The sequence below is a fragment of the Microplitis mediator genome, chromosome 3, assembly GCF_029852145.1.
Source record: "Microplitis mediator isolate UGA2020A chromosome 3, iyMicMedi2.1, whole genome shotgun sequence".
NCBI classification, from domain to species: domain Eukaryota; kingdom Metazoa; phylum Arthropoda; class Insecta; order Hymenoptera; family Braconidae; genus Microplitis; species Microplitis mediator.
Genome location: NC_079971.1, coordinates 4,756,335 through 4,772,312, shown reverse-complemented (window position 1 = coordinate 4,772,312; position 15,978 = coordinate 4,756,335). Strand labels below are relative to the sequence as shown.

At 29.2% G+C, this 15,978-nt stretch overlaps 3 protein-coding genes across 20 annotated transcripts in view; 2 read left to right on the top strand and 1 right to left on the bottom strand.

The window, feature by feature from the left end:
- LOC130664700 (40S ribosomal protein S15Aa) overlaps nt 1–15,978 on the bottom strand; it is a 55,064-nt gene that overhangs the window by 36,379 nt on the left and 2,707 nt on the right. The window lies entirely within an intron of this gene.
- On the top strand, nt 57–5,218 carry LOC130664686 (probable allantoinase 1). The gene is made up of 10 exons (XM_057464725.1): nt 57–214; nt 1,531–1,700; nt 1,768–1,882; nt 1,946–2,092; nt 2,165–2,301; nt 2,395–2,581; nt 3,242–3,371; nt 3,445–3,617; nt 4,770–4,802; nt 4,861–5,218. The coding sequence occupies exons 1-10, from the start codon at nt 71–73 to the stop codon at nt 4,993–4,995; spliced, it is 1,371 nt and encodes a 456-aa protein (XP_057320708.1). The 5' UTR covers nt 57–70; the 3' UTR covers nt 4,996–5,218.
- On the top strand, nt 5,752–14,658 carry LOC130664691 (cyclic AMP-responsive element-binding protein 1). 18 transcript variants are annotated; one of them, XM_057464731.1, is made up of 9 exons: nt 5,756–5,910; nt 6,509–6,590; nt 6,686–6,893; nt 8,526–8,675; nt 9,090–9,216; nt 11,010–11,099; nt 11,493–11,636; nt 11,853–11,922; nt 13,522–14,658. In XM_057464731.1, exons 3-9 carry the CDS (start codon nt 6,705–6,707, stop codon nt 13,670–13,672), a joined length of 921 nt encoding a protein of 306 aa, XP_057320714.1. In that variant the 5' UTR covers nt 5,756–5,910; nt 6,509–6,590; nt 6,686–6,704; the 3' UTR covers nt 13,673–14,658. The 18 variants fall into 18 exon arrangements, with proteins under 18 accessions (XP_057320723.1, XP_057320713.1, XP_057320714.1 ...); XM_057464735.1 differs by lacking the exon at nt 6,509–6,590 and adding an exon at nt 6,098–6,456 and having other exon boundaries at nt 5,775–5,978; XM_057464732.1 differs by lacking the exon at nt 5,756–5,910 and adding an exon at nt 5,916–5,978.

The window sequence follows — 15,978 nt, the reverse complement described above, 5'->3', positions numbered from 1 at the left end:
TTCCATACAATTTAATTATAAATTATAAATAAAATAAATCAGCACAAATAGACGAGTAATTTTGATAATAATGTCTTCGGAGATTAAAGCTTTTGTATCACAGCGTACTGTTTTTGATGATGAAGTTTTACCAGCAATTGTCGTTGTTTTAAATGAAAAAATTCATGAAGTAATTTGTGGTGATATTAATGAAGAAATTAAACATGTTAAAAATGTGAGTTTTTATTAATTTTTTAATAATACCAGCAGCAAAACTTAAAGTTTCAGTGTCTTTACTAAGCTAATTTCAGTCCAATGTCAGGGACAAATAATAGGGAATGCGTAAATTGCGAATGTCTTCAGTCTGTGGGCAGAAGTGAATTTGTTTCGGCTCTTGGGAAGAATTAGTATATTACACAGCAAGGGAGGAAAGTAGGACATTCTAACCCGTGTGCAATTTTCTGCCAGGAATTTAAACTTCTGGTGCAGGTATGGTGAAAAAATTAGCGCGTGCGCTATTTTTCCCACAAACAGAGGCAGAAATTTAAACTTCCAAGTGCAGGTCTGGTAAAAAATAGTATCCCTATAAAAAAATCTATGTGGGATTGCATCGGAACCCATAGGAATCCACATAGAAAAGTATGGATTTATGTAAGAATGAATAGGAATTAATATAGGAGTGTATGGATTTATATAAAAATCGTAGTGTCTAAAGATGAAGAAAAAAACCTGTGTTCGGAATAGCCTACCGTATGGCACGTTATCGTGCTGCACGCTCATCCCTTATTCTATCCCACCCATTTCTGTACACACTTATCCGCGTCGTATAAAAAACATGTAGGAAACCATGGGTTTTTGGACTTTCATATGGAAAATCTACATAGAGAACTGTGGGTACGTGGATTCTCATGTAGAAAACCCACATAGAAAACTGGGTAGATGGATTCCTATGTAGGAACACCCACATAAAAAATTGGGTACGTGGATTTCTATGTAGGAACTTCACATAAAAAACTGTGGGTATCTGGATTCCCATATAAAAACTTAATTATATGGATTTCTTTATGGGGAATTCATAAAAGAATCTGAGTTTCTATATAATTATCTGGATTCCTAGCGAAAACTATATGGGAATCCATCCGAAAACGCCATGTGAGAACCCACATAGAAATCTAATCTAAGCTGGATTCTCATATGGATTTTTTTATAGGGATGACAGTTTTGACTTTGTGATTAAGTTTTGTAAAGATGAGTCTAATTAACAAATAATATTTATAGTTTCTGATTAATTATAAATTGCAAATTACAATTTACGCTTACGCTAATAGTTGATGACATCATTGGTCTTAAATTGACTTGATTCTGATTGACTGCTGACAATGAAACTTTGAGTTCCAATGCAAATAATCATGAAAAGTTTAATGTGTGACAGAATGAAACACGATTTTAGACTGTGGGTAACAGCCTACTTCACCCTGGTCTGAAATCGTTTCATTTCATTTCTTGTCACACAATTTACTACAGTTGATAAGAATTAAATATTTATTTCAGAAATATTCTGGAATAATAATTGAAGATTTTGGATCGAATGTTTTGATGCCTGGTCTTGTGGACTCTCACGTTCATATCGATGATCCTGGACGTACACAATGGGAAGAATTCAAAACAGCAACAAAAGCTGCCGCTGCGGGGGGAGTCACGACAATTATTGATATGCCACTGTAAGAAATATTATTATTTTCCATAAGATATACACATACTTTTATATTAATTCAAATATTTGTCCAGAAATTCCATACCACCGACAACGACCGTAGATAATTTAAAAACTAAAATAAAATCCGCTGAAGGAAATGTATTTGTTGATGTCGGTTTTTGGGGCGGAGTTGTTCCTGGAAATACTGTAAGTTAATTGTCATTAATTAATTAAAATTTATTTTTATTATTTAGTGTAAATATTTTGTAGAATGAGTTGAAGAAAATGGTCGAAGCTGGAGTAGTTGGTTTCAAATGTTTTTTAATACCAAGCGGAACAGAAGAATTTAAATTTGTTACCTTACCGGAAGTTGAAGAAGCTCTTAGAGAGTTGCAAGCAACTCCAACTGTTCTTGCGGTAACTAAAAATAATTTTTATATTACATACAAAAAATGTAATATATTATTATTATTAAAAATTATTGTGTAGTTTCATGCAGAATTAGAAGATAAAGTATCAGTAGAAGGAATGGATCCAACATTATACAAAACTTTTCTTCATTCACGTCCATCTAGTATGGAAGTACGTGCTATTGAAGCTGTTTCTTTGCTCTGTAAAAAATACAAGTAAGTTGGGAACTTGAAAAAAATTTTTCTCTTTCAATTTAATTTTAAATAAAATTACGAGTAATTAATATTGTTGCCATTGATTTTTTTTAGTGTACGTTGTCATATTGTCCATTTGTCAGCAAGTGAAGCTCTTGATGTTGTATCAGATGCTAAGAAAAATAGTGTACCGCTAACTGCAGAAACGTGTTATCATTATTTAACAATTACTGATGATGAAATTCCTAATTGTGATACTAGATTTAAATGTTGTCCGCCAATTCGCTCAAAGGAAAATCAGGTAATTTTTATTTATCAATATTTAAATTATATTGAAAAAAAAAAATGTTTTCTAATTATTGTATATTTTTACCACAAAAAATTAATAGGGGGCTGCAAATCGAGTTCGAATCGAATCAAATAATTCGAATCTTTTTGAATTATTCGTAACTTTTCATATTAATCGTCAATTTTAGAATTATTCGAATTAAAGCTTTTGAATTATTTATAACTTTTTAATTTACTTGGTTTGAATCGAGAAAATTCTGATTAGCTTTCAAATATTCCATTTTTGTTTAATGAAGAGCTTAGTTTTTAAAGTAACAAAAAATAATTCTTTCGTAGACTCTGATAAAAACTCTGAAGAAAATTTGGGAATTATTTGTAAATTTCGAATTATTCGATTAGAATAATTCGATTCGACGATACAGAAGTTAGCTGACGTTTAATAATTTTGGAATTTTTTGAAAATGATTAATTACAAAAAAAAATTTATTTAAAAAATTGCGTCTATAGATTTTTTAATTTTCTACATTCGCATAATTAAAGTTTTTTTTTTTTTTTTTTTTGTAGTTTGTTTGTTGAAATAAAAAAAGTTGTTTTTTTGTCCCGTATAAAATTTAAATTTTCTTTACCTCTCAGTTGATTAAAATATTTATTCATGTATTTGAATATTTAATAGGAAAAATTATGGAAAGCTTTAGAAAATGGAGTATTGGATATGATAGTCTCAGATCATTCACCTTGTACTCAAGATCTTAAGAGTAATAGTTTCATTGATGCTTGGGGTGGAATTTCTTCTTTGCAATTTGGTAAAAATAAATTAAATAATCAATTTATTGAACTTGTCTTCATAGTTATTTATAAAATTATTTAATTATCTAGGATTGCCCATAATTTGGACAGAAGCACAGCGAAGGAAAATAAATATTTGCAAAATAGCACGTTACGTATCAACAAATCCAGCAAAATTGTGTGGACTAGACAAAATAAAAGGACGAATTTATCCAGGAATGGATGCTGATTTTGTTGTCTGGGATCCTGAATCCCAGTTGATGGTAATTTGTTAGCAACTCTATCAAAAAAATCCATATGGGAACCCAGCCTAGATTCCTATATGGTTTCCTACAGGAATCCATCATAGATTCATATGTTTGTACCAATAGACGATAGATATAGAAATTCAGATACCCTGGATTCTATAGAAATTACTTATGTAGAAACCTAGATTCTTATATGAATTTCCCACAAAGAAATTCAGATATTTAAGTTCTTATATGGGAATCCAGGTACCCGGTTTCCGATGTGAAGTTCCTACATAAGAATCCATGTACCCAGTTTCCTTTTCCTGATTAGAATACTATTTGTGATGATAAGAAACGATTAAAAATTTAATCATTATCAATCATCTTTAATACTCATAATCATCATGGTTTTTTACATTTACTCATCTCTAACCATCCAAAGACTATTCATTATTTTACGATTCATGACGATTAAAGTTTCTAATCATCATGAATCGTTTTTAATTCTCATGCGTGACTTCAAATTGTAGTATTATTTTATGATTAAAAACAATTCACGACGATTAAAAATTTTTAATCATCATGAATCTTTTTTAATCCTTATGCGGGACCAGAAATTGTAATATTATCTTACGATTAAAAACAATTCATGATCATTAAAAATTTCAATCGTTTTTAACCCGTCAGCACTCCCGTGATTTTTAGTGTCTCGCTTGCGCGACAGCGACATCCTATAAGTTGAATATTGTCCTGTGACCAAAATGCTCATAACGGGAGTGCTGACGGGTTAATACTCTTTAATTATCAATTGATGAGTATTTCAAACGATTAAAAGTTTTTTAATCATCATTAATCGTATTTTCTAATCAAGGATGTGAAGTTCCTACATAGGAATCCAGGTACCCAGTTTTCTATGTCGGTTTTCTACATGAAAATCCTGGTACCCACAGTTCCTTATGTCATTTCCCATATGGGAATCCAGAAATCCATGATTTCCTCCATGGATTTTTATATAAATCCATATACTCCTATATTAATTCCTATGGATTCTTACATAAATCCATACTTTTCTATATGGATACCAACGGACTCCAATGCAATCCCACATGGATTTTTTTGACAGGGAATTTATTTAAATTTTAAAATTTAAATAAATGTTTTTTTTTATTTTTTTTCATTTTGTAGGTACAAAAAGCGGATATATTATACAAGAATAAGGTAATCATATAAATATGTAAATAATTTTAAATAGCATTAACACTAATTAAAATTACAGATAAGTCCTTACGAAGGAAAAATATTTTATGGTCGCGTGGTATCGACAATTCTGCGTGGAAACTTCATCTACAAAAACGGTCTTCTTACTGAAAATCCAAAAGGAAACCTTATTTTAAATAAACGATACTCATAAGTTTACCTTATATTTAAAAAATACATTAAAGAAAAAAATATGAGGTCTTGGGTCAACACTTGTGACCTTGTCCGCGACGTAAAATATCATCATGACTCATTTTTTCTCTACTTCCACTCTATCACAAATGACGTCATTACACATAATCTCTGGATTAAAACAAATCTTGTAAAAGCAATAAACAAATATATCCATGTTAAAAAAAAAATGTCATATATTTTATTTTCTAACTCAGTGATACTCAAAAAATTTTTTCGTTTCACGAACAAAATTCCGTAAAACAAAAAAAAAAACTACATATAAATATAAATACATATTTTAATGCATAAAATATACCGATGACGTCACCCGATGACGTCAACATACATTATCTTTAAAAACATATTTAAATATTGTAATCGTAAAACATAATTAAAACAAAATCATTTATTTCAAAATTTCAAATTCAAATCTCCAGATTTTTAATAAAGATTTAAATTATTTTAAAATTTAAAAAAAGTAAATGCTATAGTTGTCTCTTTTTAAAATTACAAATACATAAACGATAAACGCTAATCTCTTTTAAGAATGTAGAGACTTTTTTTTATCTTTACATACTTAGTATACATATATATACATATATATGTCCCCTCTTACACTGATACGTCTTACTCACTCTTGTTCATACAACCATCAGGTTCATTTAAAATATACATATATATACATGTACATATATTAGGTATAGTATAGAATAGAGGTCTTACTCACTCATACAATTGGAATGGGCAGGCGCCATTTTGATGGTGACGCGCGTATTGGAGATCGCGGTCTCTCCAACCAGTGACGAAGCCACTGGAGTTTTGACGTGGCTGCTACGTACCTGCCCGCTTGCCCACTCGTATTGCAGCAAAGTTGGTGACGAGAAATACGTAACTGGTAAGTACATACACCAGCTGGAGAATAATAACAAGGAGGCATGGACCGTAGCGAAGAGGTGGTGGATGGTACGTTTAGTTTTTAATTTAAACGCCACACAATTCATTTTGTTACATATAATACATATTTAGTGATACATTATTTATTATTTTATTTTTCAATCACTCATGTGTGTGTGTTTCTTGAGGGTATACATCATCACCGTAGGCATTTTTATACAATCCGTCGACGTTAACCAGAATAACTTATATTGAAAAATATGGCGCCCGTACTGAGATTAACTTATTGTTTTTTATAAATAATTATCAACAAACAAACAAACAAACAATAGAGCAACAATTTTTTTAAATTTAAATAAATATAAATGTGCATATTTGAATTTAAATTTAGGTCATTTGAATTGTGTTGATGTTGTGATGGAAATAGTATTTATTTATTTAAATAAATAAATATAAGAATATATAAAACAAAAGTATCATCCACCTCTTCGTTATTGTCCAGTTGCGATGTTTATCCACTGGGATTTGTCTATTTATATTATTGATGGTGAACAAAATTAAAAACATTTTATATTGTGTGTGTTAAATTTTATTTTTAGAACTGCTTATGTAAATGACGCAGTTGTTGCAGTGCCATGTGAATGGCGGGAAAATTTTAAATCATTTATTTAAATAATACAAGTGAATTTAATATTTTAAATAATAATTATAAAATATTTTTAAATCCGTTTAAATTAATGCTGATTATTTTAAAATTATAAATTAATTTTTTTTAGGGCTATTAGTCCCCAGGATATGGAAAGTATGGTCGAAGAAAACGGATCAGCCGTTGACCCATTGTCGCCAGATTCACACAGTGGTGATTCGGCACCAGCAATCGCTACCTCGGTACAATCATTGAGTAGATCTCAACAGCAAACACATCATCTGGTAGCCTCCACCAGCATTGTGCATCTGACATTACCCACGTCGGGGACAACTCAGGTACAGACAGGATTTGTTTAAATAAACATCCTGCGTACCTATTCTCCACGTTTTTTTTTTTTTAAACTTGAGGTAAAAGACCTAGTACCCGATCAGGGAACTAGTACCCGATCACTCCATGAATTTGTATAGATATATTTAGTAAATAGATATAAAAATACAGGAGTGATCGGGTACTTGTTTCCTGGATCGGTACTGGGTCTCTTACTTTGATATCCGTTGTATTTTCCCGCACATTTTTGCTTATTATGCTTTTTTTTTGCACTTAGAACAATGCAGAATGCTGGTTTTGGTTTACAATTATTTTTAATTTATTAAATTGAGATTTATTGTCATTAACTTTTATGTCAATCAAGTTCTTGGATACCGAAAATTTTGTTATTTAAATAATTTCTTTTATTTTTTATTTTTTACTAAACCAGGGTAGGCTGACATCACTCGCAGACTAAAATCGTGTTCCATCCTTACACAGTAGATTTTTCATGACACTGAAGATAGTCGGCATCTAATTATATTTAATTTTTGACGAAACGATAAATTACAAAAAAAAATTGCATCTGTAGTTTTTAAAATTTTCTATTTGTTGAAAAATAAGTTTGAAAATTATTAATTGTCTGCTAACTTCAGGATCATGATTTTTCATGATTGGCATTGGAACTCAAAGTTTCAGTGCCAGCAGCCAGTCAGAAACGAGTCAATTTAAGACCAATGGTGTCATCAACTATTAAATTAGTCAAATTAATCAGTCAGAACTATCAGTCCCGTAAATAAAACTAATGGTCTAAAATTACTATTAAACAAATGACAAGTACCAGAGTTTAAATTGCGAAAGCCTTCAGTCAGCGGGCAGAAACATCATATGTTTGTTCCCAAGGGACGAAACAAGGAGCATGTTCAGAAATGCACTCTGAAAGAGAAATATTCAACTCCTGCGTTCAGAAATATCCTTTGATCGTCAAATCAAGGGAATAATTCGACATTACAAAGGTACCAATCACCTGGAAAAGTAATTTTTCATCTTCAGAGTCTATTTCTGAACATGCTCAAATTTGTTTATGTCCGCTGATTGAAGGCATTCACAGTTGACGCGTTTGCTAATATTCAATCGCGGCATTGGACTGAAATTATCTTTTTTCAACTGGCTGTAGAGACACTGAAACTTTAAATTTCGATGCTAGTATCATGAAAAATTTTTTTCCTACACTTCTTAGGCTAGAGTTTTTCCAATAGACTCAATTGGTTCCCTAAGAATTACAATCATCCAACCGATGCCATAGTTTTGGTCAGGATCGCGTTCTAAAAAATTCTATAAAAAGTCGATACTCACAGTCAGAAAATCTAGACCATTATCTAGACCTCGGTGTGTAATTTATTATTTTGCCTTGAAAGTAATGTTACATTTTGCCCCAACTTTCCCTATAATGAGAAGTTTAAAATTTGTTCGTGACATTGGACTGAAATTAACTTGTGTCGACTGGTTGTCGAGATAAAAATTTTGAGCCTCGATGGTGATATGAAAATTGAATAATTTTTTTTTATAAATTTTAAATATCAAGTCTTGACAGTTTGATTTTGACATAAAAGTTAATTATAAATGATTAAATATTAATTAAAATTATTTTGTTTTGTTAGGTACAATCAGTTATTCAACCAAATCATCAATCTGTGATCCAGAGTGCTACTAATATACAACCGGTAGCTATTTCAAAAGGAAATGTTATACTCGTCAGTAAACCGAATTCTGTTATACAATCGGCACAAGGGAGTTTACAAACATTACAGGTAATTTATTTTAATATTTTTAAATAGTTGAGCGTAAACTTATAAAGTTGTTCAGAAAAAAAGGATTTCTTGGCGCAAAAAATTTTTAATTATCCCCAGAAAATTTTTACTTATCCCAAGAAAATTTTTACTTTACCCGAGAAATTTTTTGCATTATAAATTGAAAACAAAAATTTTCTTAAGATAATCGAAAGTTTTCTTGGAGCAAAAAAAAATTGTTTGAGACGAGAAAAAAATTCTGAAGCCAAGAAATTTTTTCTAGTCATAGAAAATTTTTGTCTTCAATTCAAAATACAAAAAATTTCTTGGATCAAGAAATTATTTTTTTCTGTGATAAAAATTTAATTGATCGTGAGTTGATTGATTTTATAATTAGTGTATTCTAATAATAATTAAATAAAATTATTTTTCCAGGTTGTCGAAACAGCCAGTGATGACAGTTTTTCAGATGAAGAGTCACCTAAAAAACGACGAGATTTGCTGACAAGAAGAGCTTCGTATCGTAAAATCCTAAACGATTTAAGTGCCAGTGAAATAGCCGGTAATTATTATTTTTATTTAACTACTATTATTATTTTCTAAAACTCATCTAAACTTCTTATCGCTTTTTTTAAAAATTATCTATGTTATCAATGAATTATTTAATGACTTTACTTTTTCTACACTTGTAAATTAACTTAACGACGTAAATATAATAACGTGTGGTTATATTAATAAATATAATGAGAGATTAACACGTAACAAGTATTTACTGTTGCGGCAACAGTGAATCACGACTCGTCGTAATATAAATTTATTATTTTAAAAAATTATCTAAACATAATAGTGCATGTCAGTCATACGACAGAATCCTTTTTTCCAGAATCCTTGTAAATTTATAATAACTTCAGTGTAAATAAAATAAATGGAATTAAAAATAAGACTTTGAGGTTTAATGAAACGATAAAAAAAAAAAACAATGACGATGCCACACCAAGCCGTGTAGATATTATTGTGCATGATTTTACGCTTAAAGTCTCCATTATCGCACCACTACAGCATGCATCATCATATTTAGTAATAGCTTTTATCGACTGTTAAATCCCCTCTGTAATATATTTCACATCCTCTTATTTTTAAAAACCCCCTTACCCTTAACACACTCGACTCTGCACACTTTTATTTTAATTCATACTAATGCAAACTAGGGAGCTCAGGGTGGCCACGAACCGGAAAATGTCAGGGAATTTCGAAAAGTATTCGGGAATTTAATTGCGACAGTTGAAAATTTAAAAATTTTTCAATAATACACTAGTCAGAAAAATTAAGGGATATTAAGAAAATTGTAAATTTTCAAGTGATTTTCCCCAGGTTGTAACTCGAAGGAAAATGGTCGCGCAACAAAAACAAAAAAGACAAATTGTAGCTTCAAGTGTCTAGTTTTCTGATCTGGTCTCTAAATTTTTTTATTATGCGCGGGCCGGAGTAATCCTAAGAAACCATCGACAAAAAAATTTTCAAAATCTTCGCTCGTCTTAAAAACGGTCTACGGGCTTCAATAAATTTTTTTCGATAATTATGATTGACTTTTGATTACTCCAGAATCGTGCATAACAAAAAAATTTAAAGACGAGATCAGAAAACTAGACACTTGAAGCTACAATTTGTCTTTTTTGTTTTTGTTGCACGACCATTTTCCTTGGAGTTACAACCTGAGGAAAATCACTTAAAAATTTACAATTTTTTTAATATCCCTAATTTTTGTGACTAGTGTATTTTTAATTTATTTTAATCATAAAATTTCTTATTAAATATTTTAACTTACATATTTTTAACATCGAGTAATCAAAAGTCCGCCTTATTAATATATTTTATTGACTTTTTTTGGTTTCTCTTATGATTCAATCATCAGATTTAATTATTGACAATGAAAATATAATAAAAACTTTAAATATCAATACGAATAATATTTCTGAATCAGGGAAAAATGTGAAAAACTCTACTGTAAAACCGGGAACTAGGGAATTTTAAAATCATTTCTCTGTGGCCACCCTGGAGTTAATCCTCTAAATAACAAAAATTTTTTTTAAAAGCCCGTACACTTGCACCGCTTGTCTTGCGTGTATGATCTGACTGCACGAAGTTACCATTTAAAAAACAAACTAAAAAAAATGAAACATTCGTGAGGACACTGACCGCAATAGCGAATACTGCTGCCGATATTCCGTGTAATTAAAATTTATTACAACTTGATATGTACAAAGAACAAGATCATGATGACGATGATGATGTTGATGATGATGATGGATTTAAGTTTTAAAAAAATAATCCGAGTCTGTTGATTCGGTGTTACAGCGGGTCCTTTGCCTCCCCTTGAATCCTCCCTAGAGTGTGACTCTAACGTGGACAGTGACATGTCTTCTCATTCACTGCAATACCAAACAGGTTGGTTTATACTTTACTCTATAAACTCAATTATCAATAATCTATTTATTTATTTATTTTATTTATTATTTATTCATTTATTAATTAATTATAATCATAAACTAAATTGTTGTTTATTAAATTATTAATGCTTATCCTACCTAATTCCTCTCCGTTAATTAATTAATCTAGGTTGTCCTGTCCCTGTGTAATACTGCCGTTTCCTCTGTTCTGCTTGGTATGGCATCTACGGTAATCCGCGAATTAAATTTATTCTATCGTTTGATTGATTGAATTTTAAAAAGCGCGATAGATTTACGAGGTATTTCGTTTAAATGCGTAAAGATTTTTATGTGGGGGGGTTATTTTGTTGTTGTTGCTGCTGTAAAAGATAAAGAAGTAAATATTTTACAGTAATACCGGCGGGAACAATACAAATAGCGACCCAGGGGGAGGGTGTGCCAGGGCTTCATACGCTGACAATGAGCAATGCAACAACGGCAGGAGGTACGATAGTGCAGTATGCACAGGGCCAGGATACACAATTTTTTGTCCCAGGTGTGTCCCTTTTTCTTCTTAAGCTTCTTTATTATTTTATTTCTTTTCTTATTTATTTTCTCTATTTCTGTCTTTTATTCTTATGTTCAATTATTTAAACCCTTGAAAAAAGAAAAAAAAAAAAAAAAAGAAAATTGTCTGCAAAAAGCAATAGACAATTAAATAATTATTTGAGTTAATTATTTTCAAAAAGTACATCCTTCTGCAATGTTACAGAGTACACAGGCCACGGTGTTGTCGTTGAAGATGCAGCCAGGAAACGGGAAATGAGGTTGCAGAAAAATAGGTAAGTAATGAAACAAAAATAATTTAATTAATATTCAATTTATTAAGGGGGACCAGTAGTGTGACCGCTGAAAAAAATATTTTTGGGAATTTTTTTAAAGAAAACTACTGCGTGGAATGTTTTAATGTTTTGAGGATACACGGAGAAAAATGTTGGTTCAAAACCTACTAATTTTTATTATGCTGTCGACGAAACTTGAAACAGTAAGGGAAGCATCCACAAAATTATTATGCTCTTATGAAAAATTATTATGCCGCATCACAATTATTATAATGTATGGAAGTAATTTTTATTAAATCTTATCGATAAGTGTCTCGCGCGTAGTAAGTATTATGATACAGCATAATAATTTTTCGTATGAGCATAATAATTTTGTGGATGCTTCCCTTACTGTTTCAAGTTTCGTCGACAGCATAATAAAAATTAGTAGGTTTTGAACCAACATTTTTCTCCGTGTATATTCGTGGATATATAATAAATATATGATAAAATTTTTGGACAAATAAATTTAAAACTCAGCGAGTTGTTCGCAATCTCCCAAGGCTCCAAAAAAAGTCTCACTGCAGCAGAGATAGCGACCTTCGCAGTGCAGGAAATAAAAAAACCAAAAAGTTTATTAAACTAGAAGGTATTTTCTGTACCATGACCCTCGACCGAAAAGAAAAATTTAAATTTAACAAAATGGTGGGGTTTTTAAAAAAAAGTAAAAAATTTCGCGCGAAAATTTGATGATTTTTAGCCTGGCAAAATTACATTTTCTATTCGATTGGAAAACTGGAGGCTCGTGGTATGGAGAAATATATAAAAGAAGCTGCAATAAGAATCAAATCGATCGGATGATTTGTCTTTGAGTTATAACTGCAATTTTTAAAAATTTAGTTTCGAGAACCGATCAGCGGCTGCTGACCTTCAGGTAGCGGTAATTCAAAAAAATTATTTGAGATATGAACTTTAAATTTTAGTATGTTATTTTTGAAGGTAACGTAAAAGACCTAGTACCCGATCAGGGAATTAATACTCGATCATTCCATGAATTTTAATATTTATATTTACTAAATTTTACTAAATATAGATATACAAATACATGAGTGATCGGGTACTAGTTCCCTGATCAGGTACTAGTGGCTCTTACCTTACAGACTATCGGAATATGCAACAAAAAATTGATTTTTTCAAAATTTCACACTAGTGGTCTCCCTTAAGATCTTACTCAGTGCCTCTCACTTTTTAAAAATTTTTAATGACACAACTGTCATAAGAGTATCAAAATTTTATTAATTCAATTAAGAAAAAATTACTTGCAGTAGATATCAATCGGGAGTTGAACGAAATTTCATCAAAATCTTCATGTCAATTTTCAAACTTGAAATTTCAAATTTTCTAGACTAAAATTTATTCAACAAATTTCTTTTTACTCCTAATTGATATCAACCACAAGTAATTTTCTTTTAATTTCATATCTCAAAAAAATTACAATTGTCTTTTTCTCAATTAACGCTTTAATTTTTTTAAATTGATTAATAAAATTTTTAAAAAGTGGGGGCAGTGTCTGAAAATGCCATTGATTAATAAAATAATAATAATAAAAAAATTTAACAGAGAAGCGGCGCGTGAATGTCGAAGAAAAAAAAAAGAATATATTAAGTGTCTGGAAAACAGAGTAGCTGTATTAGAAAACAGAAACCAAACGCTCATCGACGAGCTTAAAACACTGAAAGAATTGTATCAGCATCAGCAAAAAGCTGAATGAGATTCAAAATTTGTAATTATTATTTTACGGGTGTCTTTTTAAACAGACCAATCACCAATCATTGGCGCCGTATATATTAACAACATAAGTTGTCATATATTTAATCGGTGTAAATGATAAATCCAACTCAACTCTATTTAAAAGTGGTTTGTTTAATCTTAAATAAAATATATATTTATTAATATATATTTATATTTAGATTTAAAAAAGTATAATAAATAAACAACAAATGTTATTATTTAAATCACTGAACAAAACCGTTCTCTTATACATAGGTGTCTGTATCATATTGTATTTATGTATTGAAGTATGATGATTCTGATGATAATAATAATAGTAATAATAATAATAATAATCATAGTAATTATTATTATTATTAAAAAAAATAAATGTAATGATTACGATGAATGGAAGGATTTTAAAACTTGCGGTGACTTAAGCAAGAAGCCAAAGGTTTTGTTCGAGGAACAAACGATTTAAAGAAACGGAAATTTCTTCTTATATTTTTATTAAAGATTTTTTTTTAACGAATTTCTATATATATACATTTATATGTAATTAGATTAAATTTAATCTAAAAAAATTTTTTTTTTAATACTGGAAAATTATAACGAAATTTACGTCATGATTTGATACTTTGTAATTAATTAATTAATTAATTAATTAATTGATCTTTTATTTAATTATTTTTTATTGTGCAATTGGATTAAATTATACAGAAATTTTCCGTTAGAATCACAAATTTTTATCGTACTCTTGGAAATGAAAATAAAAAAAATACAACGGTGGTAATTTTAAATCACTATTGTAAAAAAATATATAAATATAAAATTGTAATATAAGATTTAAAAAAAAGAAATAATAAAACATCAGGAGTGCCTTTAAGATTGAAGTATATACATATATGTTCGTACATAATATATATATGTGTATAAAATATTTAATTAATGATTATAATTAAATATATAAATATTAAAAAATTAAAAGTGAAAAGAATTTAATGAATAAAATTTGTTAGTACTCGGTTTAAGTAGAAAAAAAATATTTTCAGTTGAACGTACGTGATTGGTAGACTTTATATTTATAATAAACAGCAAGTGAACGTTTTTTTTTAATGAACAAAAGATAATTATTAAATAATGTTAACTCGATTGCAATTTTTATTTTATTTTCTAGCATTTACTGACTAGATTTATTAGAAATTTTTAATAAATAATTCATTGATAAATGAATAAAATATTTGTATAAAAAAAAATTTACGTATTCATCTAAAAATGTTTCATCGAAATAATATTTAAAGAAAAAAAAATAACTGTGAATAATTTATTATTAAGAAACCTATGTCACCTCCTACACGTACGTCCGTTGTATTTTTTCTCGCGATTCTCATTTAATTGTCGAATGAGACCTTCGCATAATTGTCCAATGATGCAGATAAATTATTTCGAAAATAATACAATCTATTGTGAAAAATTATTTTTAAAATTGCGGTAATTATGTAGAACTGGGGCTGCTAATTTTTTGGCGGTAAAAAAAAGTATTTGAAATACGATTCTGAAGTTTGGCAATTAGAAATTTTCGAATTTTTTTCAACAAATAAATTTAAAAAAAAAAAAAGTAAAAATATGCACTTGTAGAAAATTTTAAAAACTATGAGTGCAATTTTTCAAAATATTTTTTTTTTATAAGTTAACATTTTTAAAAAAATCCAAAATTTATTAGACGTCAGCTCTATGATCCAAAAGTTAACAATTAAAAAGTTTCTGATTTTTTTTATCAAATGAATTACAAAAATAAAAAAAATAAAAATATGCACATGTAGAAAATTTAAAAAACTGTGAGTGCAATTTTTCAAAATATTTTTTTTTTATGAACTATCGTTTTTAAAAAAGTCCAAAATTTATTAGACGTCAGCTCTATGATCCAAAAATCAACAATTAAAAAGTTTCTGATTTATTTTCATCAAATGAATTACAAAAATAAAAATATGCACATGTAGAAAATTTAAAAAACTACAGGTGCAATTTTTTTAAATATTTTTTTTTTTATGATTTACTATTTAAAAAAAAAATTCAAAATTTTATTAGACGTCAGCTAACTTCAGTATCATTTTCTAAATTCGTACTTCGCTTTGGCGCCATTTTTTTAACTTTTGCCCGATGCATAGAAGCGTACAATCCAAAAAATTTATCTTTTTTTTCACTTTTTAAAATTTTATAGTTTTATCGAACACCGAGGCAGCCCCACTTGTATATAATTACAAAAATTATGTATGATATATGTATATCTTGGTTGCTGCACCGATT

Bases quoted from the DNA above. Each gene is read 5' to 3' on its own strand.
- LOC130664691 (XM_057464730.1), top strand. From the start codon at position 6,705: ATGGAAAGTATGGTCGAAGAAAACGGATCAGCCGTTGACCCATTGTCG. The intron at 6,894-8,525 runs GTACAGACAGGA...TTGTTTTGTTAG, and splicing joins CCACGTCGGGGACAACTCAG to GTACAATCAGTTATTCAACC. The intron at 11,923-13,521 runs GTAAGTAATGAA...AAAATTTAACAG, and splicing joins ATGAGGTTGCAGAAAAATAG to AGAAGCGGCGCGTGAATGTC.
- LOC130664686 (XM_057464725.1), top strand. From the start codon at position 71: ATGTCTTCGGAGATTAAAGCTTTTGTATCACAGCGTACTGTTTTTGAT. The intron at 2,302-2,394 runs GTAAGTTGGGAA...GATTTTTTTTAG, and splicing joins TTGCTCTGTAAAAAATACAA to TGTACGTTGTCATATTGTCC. The intron at 2,582-3,241 runs GTAATTTTTATT...AATATTTAATAG, and splicing joins TTCGCTCAAAGGAAAATCAG to GAAAAATTATGGAAAGCTTT.